This window comes from Alosa alosa, chromosome 16 (genome assembly GCF_017589495.1).
Source record: "Alosa alosa isolate M-15738 ecotype Scorff River chromosome 16, AALO_Geno_1.1, whole genome shotgun sequence".
Classification (NCBI taxonomy): domain Eukaryota; kingdom Metazoa; phylum Chordata; class Actinopteri; order Clupeiformes; family Clupeidae; genus Alosa; species Alosa alosa.
Genome location: NC_063204.1, coordinates 28,670,376 through 28,687,974, shown reverse-complemented (window position 1 = coordinate 28,687,974; position 17,599 = coordinate 28,670,376). Strand labels below are relative to the sequence as shown.

Sequence of the window (17,599 nt, the reverse complement as noted above, 5' to 3'; positions counted from 1 at the left end):
TCAAGATTTGTCCTAGCCTGACGAGCCAGACCCACATTAAAATGTAGGGTCTGGGCACTCACCGTTCGCAGTGCTCAGTCCGAGGGGCAGGATAATCAGTTGTCTTTCAAATTCCCTCTGCACGCAATAGGACAGCGGCAGCGCTATGAGTCCCATGCGTTTCCCACCAGCTGAGCTAGTTGGCTAGTTTAAACTAGGGTTGTCAATCGATTAAAAAAATTAATCTAATTAATTACATACTCTGTGATTAATTAATCGCATATATATTTTTTGCTGTGAAAGTATTTTACATATTTAAATTCAAATGAATCATTGAATAATCAGCATTAGTGACATTAAAGTTCAAAAACTTTTTTATTATTATTTTCACTGTTCAAATAATTGCCATAATAATCTATGATATGACCTAATATGCTGAGGAAATAAATTCAAAAGTGCTTCGGGAAGAAGTTTTTTTTTTCCCATACAAGGCATTTCAGGCCACAGATATAACCTAGGGGACACAATGAAAATAAATTAACACTCCCCTCAATGTCAACACTTATTTCTTTGCATTGATGTGCGACTATAGAGTTGATGAACTCCGGTGATATGCAAATTCCTTGCTGCAGACATTGCAGAGGACTTCATTTTCAACACTTTATTTTTTATGAACACCATCAGGCCGTTTTTTAAAGAGTAAATGTTCCAATCAATGATCCAGGCAGCACGTTTTCTTCTCTCTCCTTCATTTTACAGTCTAATTTTTACTGACTAGAACGGCTCGGGGTCAAAGGTCATACGGAATCGATTAATCTGCACTCATTTTTTTAATCAGTTATTTTTTCTCAAATTAATTAATCAAAATTAATCAGTTATTTTGACAGCCCTAGTTTAAACGTTTGCCAACTTAATAAAATCTTAACTCGTGTCACACTGTTCGCCAGCATGCAGCAACATCCATCTTATTTGTTTTCAAGTAGCAGGGAATTCAAGCCAAACCGTTGCAACTCTGCCATCAATCATTATGTTAAGCCCACCTAACGACTCTATACACGATTTCATTGGCCTGAAGTTTCGATTTCTGGAGCTCACAAGCAAACAGAGAGTTGCTAGACTAGCCCTGGCGCGTCTAGATTTCTAGGCTAGATTTGTCCAGATTTGTGGAAGTAATTAGATAATAAGATAAAGCCGATCTGGATATCACAATTAGGATTGGAGGATTGGATTAGGAGGAAGTGAAAACAATATTACTGCCCCATTGAAAGGAAACGAGTGTAATGTCAACAGCGAGGTTGAAACAGGCAGCCCTCAGCCCAATTCAGCGAGCAGAAACAGTGTGTGTGTTCTTACCGTGATGGTTCCTTTGCCGGCAGGTTTCTTATTCTTTAGAACCAGTGGCCGAGTCAGCTTACTACTAGAGATGATCTGAAACAGCACAGTACAGACATTGGTTATATATATATACTCCTCAGGTGCCAACACTGCCTTCCTTCCTCCATTTCACCACCCTTTCTCACAGAGCTGTTCTACTTTCTTTCTATCCTCAATAATCTGTCTGATCATTTGATAGAGAAGAATTCTTCTCTGGCTCTCTCAAGCTTGTCACAGCAGCAGCTCTGCAGAAGCTTGGACTCGGTGCCTGTGCATTTTAGTTGAAGGTACCCCCTTAACTATGATGCATGGACATAAAGTGCTTACCTGACCAAGTGTGCACTCGAACTCTCCAAGGAAGTCATCATCACCAAGATCCACTGTTGCGTTGTCAATGTCGTAAATGCCAAACTTAACCTTCTGTACCACCTCAAAGTAGTAATCCAACATAAACTTCTTGGCAAACTTTGGGTTGAGGCAGTTCTGCACCTTCTCAGTGCGGCCCACCTACAAGTTTGAATTGAGTATAAGTTAACGTTATTTGTAATAGGAACTGACTGAAGTTTCCTAACTTCCTCACACAGATATTGCATTACATATTGTATCCCATGTGCAAAGAAGAGAGAATCAGACTGCTCTCACCTCAAACCACTGTGATTCTGAGGAGTTCATCAGCAAGACACACAGTGGATCAGACTTGGATGTTACATCTCTGTCCAGCAGATGTTCACAAGATACGGTCAGTTCCACTTTTGTCACACACTGCCCCGCCATGCCTGAAACACAGCTTCTGCATTACATTGGAACTGTACATCTTATGACTAATAAACAATTATATAATTAAAGAGTCAACTTTACCAAGCAAGCAAATGGCAAGGATTACGCATACCAAAGCCACCTATAGCTAGCGGGTTAGCATAACTATTGCGGTGTGCAACGAGATAATAGGTATATCTAACTGGACACCTTCACATGTCTACCATGACTCATGACTCGTTACCATAAATTCACACGTAAACATTAACTTAAGTTACGTTAGCTGCTCAAACACAACGTTAATGTTAACGTTACAGAAAAGACAATCAATGTTATCAACATACGTTACACACACTTCAAAGTGAAACAGACTATGACGGCTACAAAGACAATAATATACCAATGTAAGTTACAACTGCAATCCATAGTCTAAGTAAAGGTCATCTAATTCATACGTACTAGTTCAAAATGTTGAAAATAACTGGAAAATATGACAGCCGTGTCGTAAATGTTAGCCTGACTCTGTGATGTCACTGGGTGGGTCGATCTGAGCGAAAGGCGAGACGGATGGTGCATTCAGAGCACCTCGGAATGACAAGGACCGCCCCCATGACTACTTTGTTTTTCCGACAGCAAGTGTTCATGTGCTTTGCCATCGGAATGTGTGACAAACACGGATGCCACAACAAAGGTTAAAACATACACTCACTAATCCTAAACAAACAACTGTATTTGCTTAAAATATAGTGTAAGATGCTCGTGAAAGAAAGATATGCAGCTTTCAAGTGATAAAAAGGGCAAATTCCCAAGTTCACATTAAAACTGTTGGACATGAAAGGCCACATGGACTACAAACGAACTACAACGTGACGACGTACAAAAGTGATGACCAGCCCCTAACTGGGCAACTCTGTTAGCAAAATCTAGCCCCAGTTTCCGACCTCTGACTCACACATTAGTGACGTGAATGACGCTGAATGATGATGTTTTCACTCGGAGAAAGGTTTTTCCGAAGCCCATGAACTAGATGGTGCATTCAGGGCACTTCGGAATAACAAGGACCGTCCCCATGGCTACTTTTGGTGCATTCAAGCAGGGGGTCAGGATTTGAAGGGTTAGCTTCAGCCACTTAGCATGGCATTTGGCCGCCGACATTTTTGAAAACATGGCGTTACATGGTTGCAACTTCCGGCACCAGTTTGCAGATTGGTAGATGACAGCTCATGCACGAAGTTTAGTGTTGGGCACGGCGCCCCTCGCCATCCATGTTGGTTTGCATTTCTGGAAGACGACAAATAAAACAACTAACTACTTGGATTAAGCTACTGATACTTGACTTAATGCCTACATGGTTTAGGCTGTATTACCGGACTTTGTGGTAAATAAAAGAAAAATGTTAATGTTGTCATATTAGGCTATTATTTGCCGTATATGCGGGGTGCCAAGTAATTACCTTAAAGTAACTGACTATGACCATACACTTTGGCAGATGCATAGCAATGACCTATATCCAATTATTAGCCTACTCATTGCGTTGTGTATGAAGACTATTTTAAAACGCACAGCCTGTAGTTCTGTACAACGCAACGTCTGGATCATATAACCTATGTCTCCCCAAGTGATTTAAAACGAAACAAATGTCAATGACTTATTTCCTTTGCTTTCTTGCAACATTGACATGATTAGGCTATGCATTTGATTTAAATGTTCAGGCTGTCAGTCCAGGCAAAAGCCAAATGTCCAACAACAGTTGCAGACTCTATGCCTGCTCGAACCACAATACCCGAGGGATGTGCGCTTCTATCGGAAGTTTAACTTGCGTTGGCTTCATTTCGTCTGCCTGCAAATGTAGCCTAGGCTTAACAAGCTGCAAATTCACACTGCGGTGCAGCAAAAATCCCAGCTATCCACAAGTTTCTTACATCCCATGTCTACTTAATTATAGCCATTTTCGTTAGATAGCCTATTTCGTAATAGGCCTTCAGCCTGTCCAAATATAGCATCATTATGTGTGTAGCCTAAAGTGACTCAATATTGATTCGCATTGTTTATTATCACAAATAAATATATCACATTAAATAACCTAGGACTTCAGAGACAAGGCAAACTTCTACCACCATTCCCAAAATGTTATCCAATTAAATAAATTTGCGCTTATAACGAGGTGAAGTGAAGCGCGTTCCTGAACAAATTCTTTTCCTCTGAGGGAATGTCCAATCCTCATCAACGACATACCGTTGTACCTGACGTTGTCTCTGTCTGTAACGTGAAATCTAATAGGCTAATTCTAGCTGGTGCCGGAAACGAACACCCATGAAACGCCATTTTCATAAAGATGGCTGCGGTCAATTTCAAACTTTTTTGGCTGAAGTAGCTAGCCTAGCATGGGCCATTGAAATGAATGGGGGCGGGACTTAGTCACTCTCTCCAGTTATATATTATACCTCCATGCATTTAAGGCACTTCGGAATGACAAGGACCGCCCCCGTGGCTACTTTGTTTTTCCCACAGCAAGTGTTCATGTGCTTTGCCGTCGGAATGTGTGACAAACACGGATGCCACAACAAATTATTTAACCTAGCGTTCATGGGCTTTGGAAAAACCTTTGAGTGAAAACATCATCATTCCGCATCATTCACGTCACTTAATGTGTGAGTCAGAGGTCGGAAACTGGGGCTAGATTTTGCCAGAGAATGTCTAATAAGGAGAGAACTGTCACTCTCGGAAAACTTCCGGTTTCTGAACTGGTTGCAGTTCCTTCTGTGGTTCCACATGAGGGCGCTCGTCCACGAGTGCAGAATGCATGGAGGTCTATGGAGCTGTACCCCTCAAAATCCACTTTTCTCGGGAAATATTATTTTTTTCAAGTAATTTGAGTATTGTATTCGAAAGGGGAGGCAAAGAAAATACACTTGGTTGAGTATTATATTTTTTAAAGTCACTTAATTGTTCTTAAAAGCCTTTCAAATGTGTCAATGACGTCATTCATTAGCACATTGCTAGTGTGTTATGTGCAACAACGACCCAACCTGTAAGAAATCAAAAGGACATAAGTACTCGTTCATTCAACTTTTGACCTATAACCCATGTTGAAGTTATACAAACTACAATCAAATCTGAGATTTGTCAACGACAATCAGGTGAAAGAGACAATTTTAGCCGTCTAGCTCCATTGACTCCCATTCATTCTGCACTCATGGCGATCGCCCCCAGTGGAACTCTGGTGGAACTGCATCCAAAATTCAGTACAATAGGACTTAATACGGCGTGGCAAGGCTCTCTGTAGACGGGCTCTGATTTTGCTAACAGAGTTGCCCAGTCAGGGGCTCGTCATCACTTTTTTCGTCACGTTGTAGTTCGTTTGTAGTCCATGTGGCCTTTCATGTCCAACAGTTTTAATGTGAACTTGGGAATTTGCCGTTTTTGTCACTTGAAAGCTGCATATCTTTCTTTCACGAGCATCTTTAAGCAAATACAGTTGTTTGTTTAGGATTAGTGAGTGTATGTTTTAACCTTTGTTGTGGCATCCGTGTTTGTCACACATTCCGATGGCAAAGCACATGAACACTTGCTGTCGGAAAAACAAAGTAGCCATGGGGGCGGTCCTTGTCATTCCGAGGTGCCCTGAATGCACCCTAACTCCCTCTGCTGACTCACACATTGCGTGACGTGAATGACGCGGAATGATGATGTTTTCACTCAGAAAAAGGTTTTTCCGAAGCCCATGAACGCTAGGAAACCCCAGGCTGAAGAGTGTACACAGTATGCTCTGCCTATCTAATCTTTGGTGTGTAGATCGGGCCTCAATGTGGGCGGGACTCAATGTAACTTCAGCTCAGTCCACATTAATCACATTCCTATCCACAATCTTTGCTTCTCTATGTGATCATGTTCCTTCTTGGCAAAACTCTGTCATGTTTACCTGGTTTATTGTCTATGGAGTTTATTAAATTGCTCAACAAAATCTCAAGGAAGAACTCACTGACTGATCATTGTCCCTTTTTCCATAACTGCATGTTCTAACCAACAGTCATATTAGTCATTTTCTGGTCATGCCAATAGAAGAGAACAAAGCTCATTGGTTATGTGTATGTTTGTTTTAATTATTGGCACGCTAAAATAAAACAACATATTTGCATATTTGCCTGATCTTCGACAGCTGTGTAAACGTTATTGGCATGGTATTTCTTATAAAATGGAATTGTAAAATACAATATTTAATACCATGTTTACCACAGATGAGGATCATATGATAATCACAGATTATCACATCATGTCTGATACAGATGTATAGGCAGATGTGATTGCTGCTGGAGTTTAGGCCAGGGGAGTATTCCAAGTATGTGGTTTAGTGACAAACCTGGGGAAGTTAACTCAGAGTAAGTGGTAAACCTCCTACAACAAGAGACCTATGGCATTTTGTTGGGAAAATGAAGCCATACAGCTCTTCTACAGAGGTGGGCACAAATACATCAAAAACTATTTTGTTACAAACTGCAAATACTGGTTCATAAAATATAACAAAACAAAAATAAAATACAAAATACTGATTTGAAAAATGTATTTAATTAAAATACAAGTAATTAGTAATCTGAAAATACAAAAATACCCACACAATCATGGTTCACCAAGTTTTAAAAGAAACGACAAGGCACATTATTGAAAACATATTCCCAAGAGATAAGAAATACTAATTTCTGACTGGCTGGCAGGGGGCTATTAATTCTGTACATTGGGCCTCCTTTGAAGTATATCTACAACGAGCAGGCTTCGCAACAGTGGAATCAACTAACAAAGCAAACTACCCACCATCATTTCCGTAACCAATGAAAGTAGTACGACAAATTTAACAGATCAGCCTCTTTTTAAACTGAACTGCACTTCCCTTTTTGTGCTATAAATTCCTGTTGCCTACATACATGACTGGCAACATGAGGGACAAACAGAATAGCATCCTATAGGTGTCCTAAAATAGAGAATGAATTCACTTTGTGGAGAAAACCACTCTGTTTCGCATCGGGGAGGTCTTTGCGTCCGTCTCCTCCATTATATCTGCATATGGACACCTCGGCGGATGTTATCCCTGGCATACATCCTCATGTCAAATCCATTAAGTGGTTTTAATACTGTCCTGTAGTGAGAATGAACATCAGCTATTAGGTACTCAAGGTCAAAGGTCATGGTCATATGGGGTCCATGTCCTAATGTTCTCCCTCAGTATCTTACCTGTATCGCTTTCAAATTTTAATCTTGTAGCACTTGACAGACCTGACAATTCAAGCCACTAAAGTTAGTTACTTTTTAACTTTTTAATGTTTTAAGGGAATGATGAAACAGAAAAGACAGATCTAATGCTTTTAAGTTGTCTACAGGGTGACATCAAATTGGCACATTGGGTTTACAAATTGGGTTTTTCTTTTCTTTTTTGAAGTGTCCAGAGGGGATCGTAAAAGAGAAAAGTTGGATCTAACACTTTGGTCACAATGTGGCATATTACTGCAAGAAAAAGGACAAATGGGTTTACATTTTATGCTGTCCTTCGAAAAGGGTGATGAAATTGGCATTTTTATGGACAGATTGCTACTTAGGTCAACTTTAGAACTGAATATGGAATTCCCCAAGGGATATCACCAGGCACCCTACCTATGGAGTAACCCCTAACAAGAAACAGCAAAGAAAAAAAAAACTTTAACCGACAAAACCAGGTTCACCAAGATTCTGGCCTTTGGCTCCTGGACTATGATAAGCAGATATTATGGTCATGGCTATAGGTAGTTAACTGATTGATGAAATTTTGGCTTATTTGATAGAAAAATGACAGATTTTTCTTAAGCATTTGAAATACTCAAATACAATCCCTCAAAGAATTTCTATGTGTTCTATTTGTGTGTGCACAACTTTTTTTCTCCATGGTAAGGATGACCTTTGCATGGAATTGCCCTTATAATTAAAATACTGCCCATGTCTGCTCTTCTATTAGGAGGTTTACCACTTACTCTGAGTTAACTTACCCAGGTTTGTCACTAAACTACGTACTTGGAATAGGTACCCTGATGTGTGTCAATAAATTAAAAGAAAAAGAGGTCTATGGGGCGGTGCTTTGGGTGCCAGAGTGGGAGAAAGAAAAAGCCATTAAAATAGGCCAGCAAGAAACAGGTATCGGTTTTAGAAAGAACTGTAGGCCTATGTATTCCAAGTATGTAGTTTAATGATAAACCTGGGTAAATTAACTCAGAGTAAGTGGTAAATCTCCTAATAAAAGAGCTGTATGACTTCATTCTCCTAACAAAACAATGCCATAAGGCTTGTGGTAGAAGGTTTACCACTTAGCCTACTCTGAGTTAACTTACCAAGGTTTGTCAACCAGTCATTGTCATTGAACCATGTACTTGGAATACCCCCCTGAACTTCCATTTTTTGTATAGCATTTCATTGTCTAAACCCATTTTTAAGCTACAACATTTTTGTGTTCTTTTATATTTCCTTATAACTTTTATTATTATTTAATCTTATTTGATCTTATCTTCAGCAATCAGAACACTACAAAACGGATCTAAACTATTTATTTATTCTTTTTTTCTTTCTTTTATCCCTTATTGGATTTTCTGTAACAGACTAAAACAACAATTATGAACATTGTTGTGTGGCAATAAAGTATCTTATTCTATTATCTTATTGGAACACTTTTCCAGCATAAATATTAATTTACACGAAACAAATTTATTTAAATGTCTCGGTGAATATGCAGAGAAACTTTTGGATTATTTCAAATCCAACCAAGCAGAGCTAATTATATTGGAAGTAGGCTATGTTATGCACAAATCCGGAACTCTTAAAACCAAGGTCATGCTTCCACCCGTACAAAATATCAAGTCCCTCTACATTTTATGAGAAATTGCAAAATGCCACTCCCAGAAATTGGCTACATCCTGACCTTCTTCATGACAGATTTGTATGGATGTGCATTCGGGCTTATTTTTAACTAGACAAGAATAAATAGGACATCCATTTGGCATGGTGCTAAATAAGATGAAGACCACATTGAAGTCAGAAACCGACAGAACAGAACAGGGGGCGTTCCACCTAAACGCCTCCCGGCTGTCTCGACAACAGCTTATGTGTTCTGAGGGCAGTCACTCTTTGCTGTTCAGTAAGATCGGGGAGTCATGGCGACTACAAGCTTCCTACGATCCGTTAACCGGGTCTTCTTCCCAATGGGCAGGACCGCCCGCTCGGCAAGACTAAAACGATCTCTAACTGTTCGAGGACAGACAGCCACTGTAAGTATGTTAACATTGTTCAATGTTAGCAAGGAGGAAGTAATCGGAAGTAGTAATGCGCCTCATTTTCAATGAATGTATCAATATAGGGCAAAGGGCATCTGAAAGCCGATCGGCCTTCTGACAACAAAACAATTCGGTAACTTAATACGCAAGTGTCTTTGTTAAAGACGTTCCGTTTTAAATAGATGGATTAGTAAAATGCATTTCACAAAAGACATCCTCACAAAGACTTGCTCCTGGTATTATTTCTGCCCGTCACTCTCTGTGTGTGTGTGTGTGTAACTTAGCATATCTGTCAGTCAATCTGTCCATCCGTCTGTGTTTGTACTGTATATTGAAGGACACAGCATGAGAAGTACACTCAAGTTAGGTGAGCTTCACTGTCTGTCAGACAAGAAGAATGACATGAATCGAAACATGGATGTGACCAGATTAATCATTGGGACAGAGATGCGAGCTGCATTATTAATTGCAGCCTGATAAGCTCATTGCATTAGTTCAAATTGCAAAGATCGTGCAGCCCTAGGACACAGGGTTGCCCCTGTCTGGGTAGCTGGCTCCCAGCCCTGACTTGAGGTTGCCCCAGTCGTATTTGAGATGTCAGGGGCTATTATCGGTCAGGCTGCACAACTATGGGCTGGGAAACTGACCCTTCTAGTAAAACTCAACAAACAAGAGCTCTCTTCATTCTAAGATTCACACATTCAGTTCTCTTGTCTTGTGTATTTGAGTGTGTGTGTGTGTGTGTGTGTGTGTGTGTGCAATGATGAGCCAACTTTTTGAATGCTTTGTGTGTGTGTGTGTGTGTGTGTGTGTGTGTGTGTGTGTTTAGGCTGAAGGGGGGCTCTGGTTGCTCTCTGTACCTGCTGTTTGTTATCTGGGGGGTGAGCTGTACCAGAGATTTCGGAGGGCCGCAACAGTCCACGCACTCAGTCAAGGTGAGCTTCAACACATCAGGGGCCGTATTCACAAATAATTTTAAGGATAAAAGTTGTTCCTAACTGGCGATTTTTGGAGCAACTCCTAAAAATAATGGGCGTGTCACTCCTAACTTTAGGACTCCTAATTTTTTTCACTAAAAGTAATTCACAAAGCATTTTAGACCTAAAGGTAGCACCTAAGTCTGGGAAAGCTTAAAAGAAGTCGAGAGGACTCCTAACTCACTAAGACCTATTCACAAACCCTTTTTGTGGCATTTCACATTGCGATGTTTTGAAATGTGTATACAGCTACAGAAGCTTCCAATCGCGAGGGAACAATTTTGCATTGTAGGCATAAAAGGGATGCAATAACGCCACCAACAACAACCAAAACTACCAAAAATATTCATTTAGGCTAGGCCTTTTTATTCAGTTTAGTTTATTCATCATCTTCCGTCCTTCGCACTACTTGTGTAGCGCACACATTCTCAGACCTGTCACCTATCACTCATCATCGTAAGGGAGGTGTTTGGAATCATTCCCGCGTTACAATCATCCGCCAATCAAGGTGGTCACTTCAGTCAAGCTCATGACGTCATCCATAGCAACGAAGACTCACTCTTTTAGTTTAGGAGTTGTCATTTTTCCTTACTAAGAGTATAGTCTGAAAGGCTTTGTAAATAACTTTTAAGAGAAAACTCCGAGCTAAAATCTTTTAGTGCGATTTAGGAGTACTCCTAGTGGTAAGATAAAAGGCTTTGTGAATACGGCCCCAGATCCTCCTGCTCATACACACAAGAGGTCAGTCTCTCTCTTGCCTCTTATTCTCAAGATATGGTGTAGCTACGGAAACGTAAATAGACTATATCAAAAGTATGTATAATCTTACAGCCATCAAATATGAATGGTCTACTTAAATACGACCAGAGATATTAAGCAAAAAAAACGCAACTGTTTGTTTAAGTTTGCTTCATGAAATTTGAGCGTGTGGACTTCAATCACATGTCATTCATATTTTCAGTCCCTCTGTTTCAAGTTAACATGAGTGCCATTTATGTAGTCATAGCAAATGCAATTCAATGAAAATAAAAACATGAGCTGTGCGGGTCAGTTATAACCCGTCTCTATGGCAAAATTAACTGATTTTTTCGCACAAACACTTCTGATAGCGAGATTTTGATTTTTGTGCCACGATCACACCCAATTAAAGTTAACCACATTGATCTGGTACATGTTGCTGTTAATTAAAAACATGCACATAAACACAGGCCAATGCTCTCTACTCTTAGCAGACCTTTCATATTGTTGTTGACCATAGGGATACTAAAGAGGTTCATTGTTGCATGTTCCCTGCATGCACAGGCTACTAAACTGTTCTATAAAGAAAATACCGATAGGCTAGAGATCAAATGCATTGATAATGTTATTGCTATAGGCCTACGTTTAGACTGGATCTAATGATCTTAATAGCGTCGCCTACTCAGATTAAGTATAAGTATACATACTCTTTTGATCCCTTGAGGGAAATTTGGTCTCTGCATTTATCCCAATCCGTGAATTAGTGAAACACACTCCGCACACAGTGAACACATAGTGAGGTGAAGCACACACTAATCCCGCGCAGTGAGCTGCCTGCAACAACAGCAGGCCGGGGGAGCAGTGAGGGGTTAGGTGCCTTGCTCAAGGGCACTTCAGCCGCTTTCTACTGGTCGGGGTTTAAACCGGCAACCCTCCGGTCACAAGTCCGAAGCGCTAACCAGTAGGCCACGGCTGCCCCATAAATTCCCCAATGCCCCATAGATTACCCAAGAAACGCCGATTCTAGAACGCTAGGAGGGAAGGGACATGATTAACGTGGGCAGTAGTTCAAGGAGGATACGCTTTTATAGAGTTAAAGGAACCGTATGTAAGAAATTTATTTCAATTAATCATAATGTGGCCCTGATATGTCACTAGACATTAAGAAATCATGTTCATTTCAAATACTTATATCACTGTCAACAATAGTCCGGCCAGGATATTGTCATTTAAAAAGTGAAGTTGCAGCCCTCAACTGATGTTGATGTTGTCATGTTGTGTTTTGGCCTGATGCGCCACCCTCCACCTATCTACTAATCACAAAGTCAGTAGTGTTTCGGCATCCGGGTAGCCAGCTCTGCCAGTCAGGGGGGAGGGGGAGGGCATACACCGCTCTACAAATTGGCCTGTCTGAGCTTAGCTTTGTAGTTCTCTGGAACTTAATTTTAAGCATTCTTAAAGTGTAACTCTGTAGTAAAAACAACCTAGGGTCTATTTACCGGAATTAACAACTTCAAACTTTTGATTGAGAGCGAAATTACCTTAAAATGAGGATATTCCTCTAGTCCAGTTGTGTAAAGCATATGTAGTGTTGGATTAGTAATGGATTACTGGTGGGTTTTGTTGCAGTGGAAGAGGTTCTGGAACAGGCTGACTATCTCTACAGCTCTGGGGAAACAGAGAAACTCCACCAGCTCCTACTGCAGTACAAAAGCAGGTACAAAGTTATAATTATACAGGTATGTGAGTGTGCAAAGAAAGGATGCAATTATTTGCTCAGATGGAGCACACAGTTAAATGTGAGTATGAGTGTGTGTGTTGTGATGGAGAAGGCAAAATGCCTCAAGAGTTCATTCATGCTGGGAGTGAGCGTGTGGTTGTATATCAGTCATCAATGCCCTTTACTCTACTTTCACCTACGCTGATCTCATGAGTAGTGCTGTGGCCTTGGTTTTAGCATTGCCTATAAGTCAGCTGCGCAAGACCAAACTGGACTAACACATCATAGAAGACTGGAAAGGCATGCCCTACCAGACATACACTTTGCCATTATGCATGCAATGTGTAACATCTACCGCCTTAAAGAGGTCTTACTTGAGAGAGAGCTAGAGAGAGAGGGGTGCATATGTGTAAAAGTTAAGCCCCCTGCTAAAAGAAATGAATGCCCCTAGGGTTAAGACTCTAAAATCATTGCTAAGCCAAACCCAGAAATGCATTCAGAGACTTGCTACTGAAATAATACTTACGTACCCCTCTCCCGTTCAGTGATGACGCAGAGTTCCTTTGGCGCCTTGCACGGGCGTGTCGTGACCTCTCTCTCATGTCGCACGTGGAGGTAGACCAGAAGAAGAAGCTGACCTATGAGGCGTTAGAATACGCCACGCGGGCCCTAGAGAGGAACGACGCCTGCTTTGCTGCTCATAAGGTAACCTGCTCCGATGAGCTATGATGTGCACTTTACTCAGAGCCGACTACCAGCATGTTACGCCAATCACTCTTGTTTTTGCTACACGTCCAATTACAACAGGGAGTGGTGTAATATACACACTCGATAAAGTCTTACACAATAAAGTTATCCCTTTTAACAAAAGGGACAATGTTAGAAATAAGTCTCTGACTATTATTTAATCCTTGGCTTTTATTTGTTGTAATATCTGTAATATAAGTATGCTGCTTTTTGTCTAACCGAATGAAATTAAAGGGACACCAGGTAACGTTTTCATGTTAATTAATCATCTTCGTAAGTCGGTATATGGTTAAATGACTCATTACGGGGCGAATGAGGGCTCTCTCGCCCGCCCCTACAGCCTGTAGGAAGAATATCCCACTTGCAAGTTCGGTGTATCCTACCCGCCGACCGAAGCAGGATCAGTTTACAGCACAGAGGCAGGCTAACGAAACGCTAGAGATTGTTGCAAACGTGTGTATAATGGCAGAGCCGGCGAAGAAGCAGCGAAAACCCTTGACTGAAGACGCAAAGAAAAGGAAAAGAGCTTCAGACCGAGCGAGGGGGAGTTTCGTAGAGAAAAAGCATCAAGCTTGCCTGGTGTCCCTTTAAATGAAATATTCAGTCATTAGTCCCACTCACTGTCCACCTACACTTCTCATCCTCTCTGATCGCCATGGTACGTTCACCGCTGGCAGACTAACTGTGTCAGTGAGTGAGTGTGTGTGTGTGAGTGAGTCATGGAGAGTAAAAAAAAACATCACACTGACCAGGTCTAATTAAGAAGAGAACAGAAGTGTCTACGTTTCACATTTTCAGATGTTTACATGCACATTAAAATACAAAGCCAGAGTTTTCAAATGAATATGGGGACGACATAGCCTGACGAGCCAGACCCACATTAAAATGTAGGGTCTGGGGATTTACCGTTCGCAGTGCTCAGTCTGAGGGGCGGGATAATCGGTTGTCTTTCAAATTCCGTCTGCACGCAATTTATTTCTGGTGTTTGGTATTCAAATAAAAACTGAATAGTGTGGATATACTGTAGCCTTCCGCTGTTAGTAGTTGTCACTGCCTCCTGCAATCTTCCCGGACCGCCATGAACTCAATGCTTCTCTCACTACTGCATTAGTCTGTTGTTTAAAGTGGTTTCAAAGAACAAACGCCTGCTTGCTATGTCTGAACGACTGAATGTTTTCTGTGGGCCAGTGGTATGCAGTGTGCCTGAGTGACGTTGGCGATTACGAAGGAGTCAAAGTGAAAATTGGGAACTCCTACATCATTAGAGAACATCTGGAGGTAGGCATATTAATGTAGTACACAATTTCAGATGATCAGATTAAGGGGGAAAACAGGTCTCAGAAGCGCTTAAAAACTGAACTTATTTTTGTCTCCTGCAGAGGGCAGTAAAGCTCAACCCCAAAGATGCCACCTCTTTACACATACTTGGCTATTGGTAGGTAGCTTGTGCTCTTTTCACTAGTTTTAAATGGGATGTGCCATATTCAGGGCAAAATAGTGGTAGCATGATCTGTTTTCACCCGACAGGTGCTTTGCGTTTGCGGAGCTTCCGTGGTACCAACGCAAAGTAGCGGCTATGATATTTGCCTCTCCGCCCACTGCCACATTTGAGGAGGTAAATGAAGTTAAATAACCCAACCGTTAGGCACGTAAGCAACATTGCTATTCAAACAGACTTGTGTAATCATGGATAGCTTTAGGCCAAGTCAAGGAACAAAGGAAATTGAAGGCCATTGTAAAGATCTTGGTGTTTTCTGATTGAAGGGCATTGTTAAGATCTTGGTGTTTTCTGAGCTGATGTTCCTCTCTGTTCTTGATCATTTCAGGCCCTCGCCTTTTTCCAGCAAGCAGAGGAAGGTACTGCTCAGCACTGTGACATCATTGCTTACTTAACTGTCATCACTTAGGCTAGATCAGTAGTTCTCAAAGTGTGAGGCACAGAGACATGACAAGTGGGGCGCGAGGAACAGGAGGAAATAATAATAATAAAAAATTGTGCCTTTCTTTTTTGACAAGGAAGATCATAGATTCAAAACAAAACAGCCACACACAAACATGTCATAAACAGACCAACATATGAATTAAAATAACATCCGATCCAGCGGACCGAGATGGGAAATGTATCTTGTAACCAAAATGCAAAAAAAGATATTTGAACGTTACCATTTTGCCGGGTTGATGGGGTCAGGTGGGGCTGGAAAAATCCCCACCTCCAAAGTGGGGAATGACAAAAAAAGTTTGAGAACCACTGGGCTAGATCACTCCTCTGCCCTTTTTTTGGTAATCCCATACCACACCCATCATATGGGTATATACTTATATCGTCACTCTTATGAATCCGCCAAGCAAATCTGACTGTTTTGTCTGATGGCTAACACACTACTTCTTGTTTCCCTCTTGGTGCAGTGGATCCTAACTTCTACAGTAAGAACCTGCTGATGATGGGGAAGACCTACATGATGATGAAGGATAATGGGAACGCATTGGCATGGCTGACCAGAGCGCGAGATTATGCCCCTCACACAGAAGAAGATAAACAGGTGCCATCTCCCTTCTGTACCAGTAATGCTCCATTCACACCATAATGACTATAACGATAACGGAAAGTGACACAAAAGATGTTGTCCTTCTTGTCGATATTGTTATATTTAGTGTGGACGTTGTCATTCATATTAGTTAGACAAATACTTTTTATTTTTATAAAGTTATGTTTTAGTTACTGCTATAGTTTGAATTGCCCTTAGCTCTTCAGCTTCACATATAGTGAGGCTCATAAGTTTTTGAACCCATGCTAAAGTTGTCTAAAAGAGGAATAAAATATCATCTTTTGGAAATTGATCTTAATGCCTTAAGTAAAAAAATGAGAAATAAGGTATTGTAAATAAATAAATGTTCTTTCTAAAAATACAGGGATCAAGTATTCACACCCCTATGTTAAATTCCCATAGTGGCAGGCAGATTTTTAGGCCAGTTATTTCATGGATCCAGGATACTATGCATCCTGATAAAGTTCCCTTGGCCTTTGGAATTAAAATAGCCCCACACATCATCAAAAACCCTTCACCATACCTAGAGATTGGCAAGGTGTTATTTCAGTTAGCCTATTATGCTATGATGCTATGGGAATTTAACATAGGGGTGTGAATACTTATGACCCCTGTACTTTAAGGAAGAACATTTATTTATTTACGATACATTATTCATTCACAAAGAAAATTGGTCCAATATCATCATGACTTTCATCACATCTGCTTCAGTGCTATCGTCATTTGTGCTGGGACCACCATTGTTGTCAATGATTATAGCACAGAACCTTTGTTTCCTGGGGTCTAATGAAAGGGCACCTTTTCACAAATATACAAAAGTCAAATGTAAAGCTCCTGCAGAATACAATGCATGTTCCTTTTCAGCATGAACAAATTGTGATATCTGGATAAAAATGACAAGTGTGTATTTTTCTCTCAGGTGCATAAAGAGGCTGTGGATCTTCTCAAGAAGCTCAACGCGTGATGTATCCCTTCTGAAGAGGAGCGACTCTGCTCCAGATGTAGGGGCAGCTTGGATTATTTCAGCCTGTTTCTGTTGTTACAGTAATTCCCTGTAAATCTGCCTTAATCTTGTCTGTTCCAAAGTGCTGAATGGTTTACAATCTTCCCTTAACTTTTGAAATGAAATAAAATAAAAAAGTAATTTTGTAACACCTCTGGTTGCACAAGTCTCCATGATATCAAAAAAAGTAATGAGCTCAGTATGGAAATTCAGTTTCCTTTCTCCCCCTTCCCCTGGGCTTCCTGTAAATGCCCCAACAGCACATCCTGCATTACATGTATGTATTCATTCAGCAGATGCTTTTTATCCAAAGTGACTTACACATGCCAGTTGTAGTACAAGGGCCATTGTCCCCAGAGCAACTCGGGTCTAAGTGCCTTGCTCAAGGGCACAACTGTGGAAGCCGGGAATTGAACCCACAACTTTTCTGGCTACCACTACCACCGCCCCAACACCATGCTCCACACAAGCAA

The 17,599-nt window shown here is 40.9% G+C and overlaps 2 protein-coding genes across 5 annotated transcripts in view; one reads left to right on the top strand and one right to left on the bottom strand.

The window, feature by feature from the left end:
- The window catches only part of cpne3 (copine III), a 33,447-nt gene extending 30,756 nt beyond the window's left edge, over window positions 1-2,691 (bottom strand). For 2 of the 4 annotated variants that reach the window (XM_048266035.1, XM_048266033.1), the window contains exons 1-4: window positions 2,212-2,341; window positions 1,996-2,129; window positions 1,681-1,860; window positions 1,333-1,407 (exon numbers count right to left, since the gene is read on the bottom strand). In XM_048266035.1, coding sequence (XP_048121992.1) covers window positions 1,333-1,407; window positions 1,681-1,860; window positions 1,996-2,127 — 387 coding nt within the window. In that variant the 5' untranslated portion in view covers window positions 2,128-2,129; window positions 2,212-2,341. Of the gene's footprint in view, window positions 1-1,332; window positions 1,408-1,680; window positions 1,861-1,995; window positions 2,130-2,211; window positions 2,342-2,568 lie in introns of those variants that run through there. The other 2 variants (XM_048266034.1, XM_048266036.1) reach the window with 2 other exon arrangements.
- Window positions 2,692-8,990: 6,299 nt separating this feature from the next.
- rmdn1 (regulator of microtubule dynamics 1) lies at window positions 8,991-17,279 on the top strand. Its single transcript, XM_048265973.1, has 10 exons — window positions 8,991-9,389; window positions 10,225-10,330; window positions 12,740-12,827; window positions 13,376-13,535; window positions 14,766-14,855; window positions 14,957-15,012; window positions 15,105-15,192; window positions 15,404-15,434; window positions 15,984-16,117; window positions 17,043-17,279. The coding sequence occupies exons 1-10, from the start codon at window positions 9,276-9,278 to the stop codon at window positions 17,085-17,087; spliced, it is 912 nt and encodes a 303-aa protein (XP_048121930.1). The 5' UTR covers window positions 8,991-9,275; the 3' UTR covers window positions 17,088-17,279.
- The last annotated feature ends 320 nt before the right edge of the window (window positions 17,280-17,599 follow it).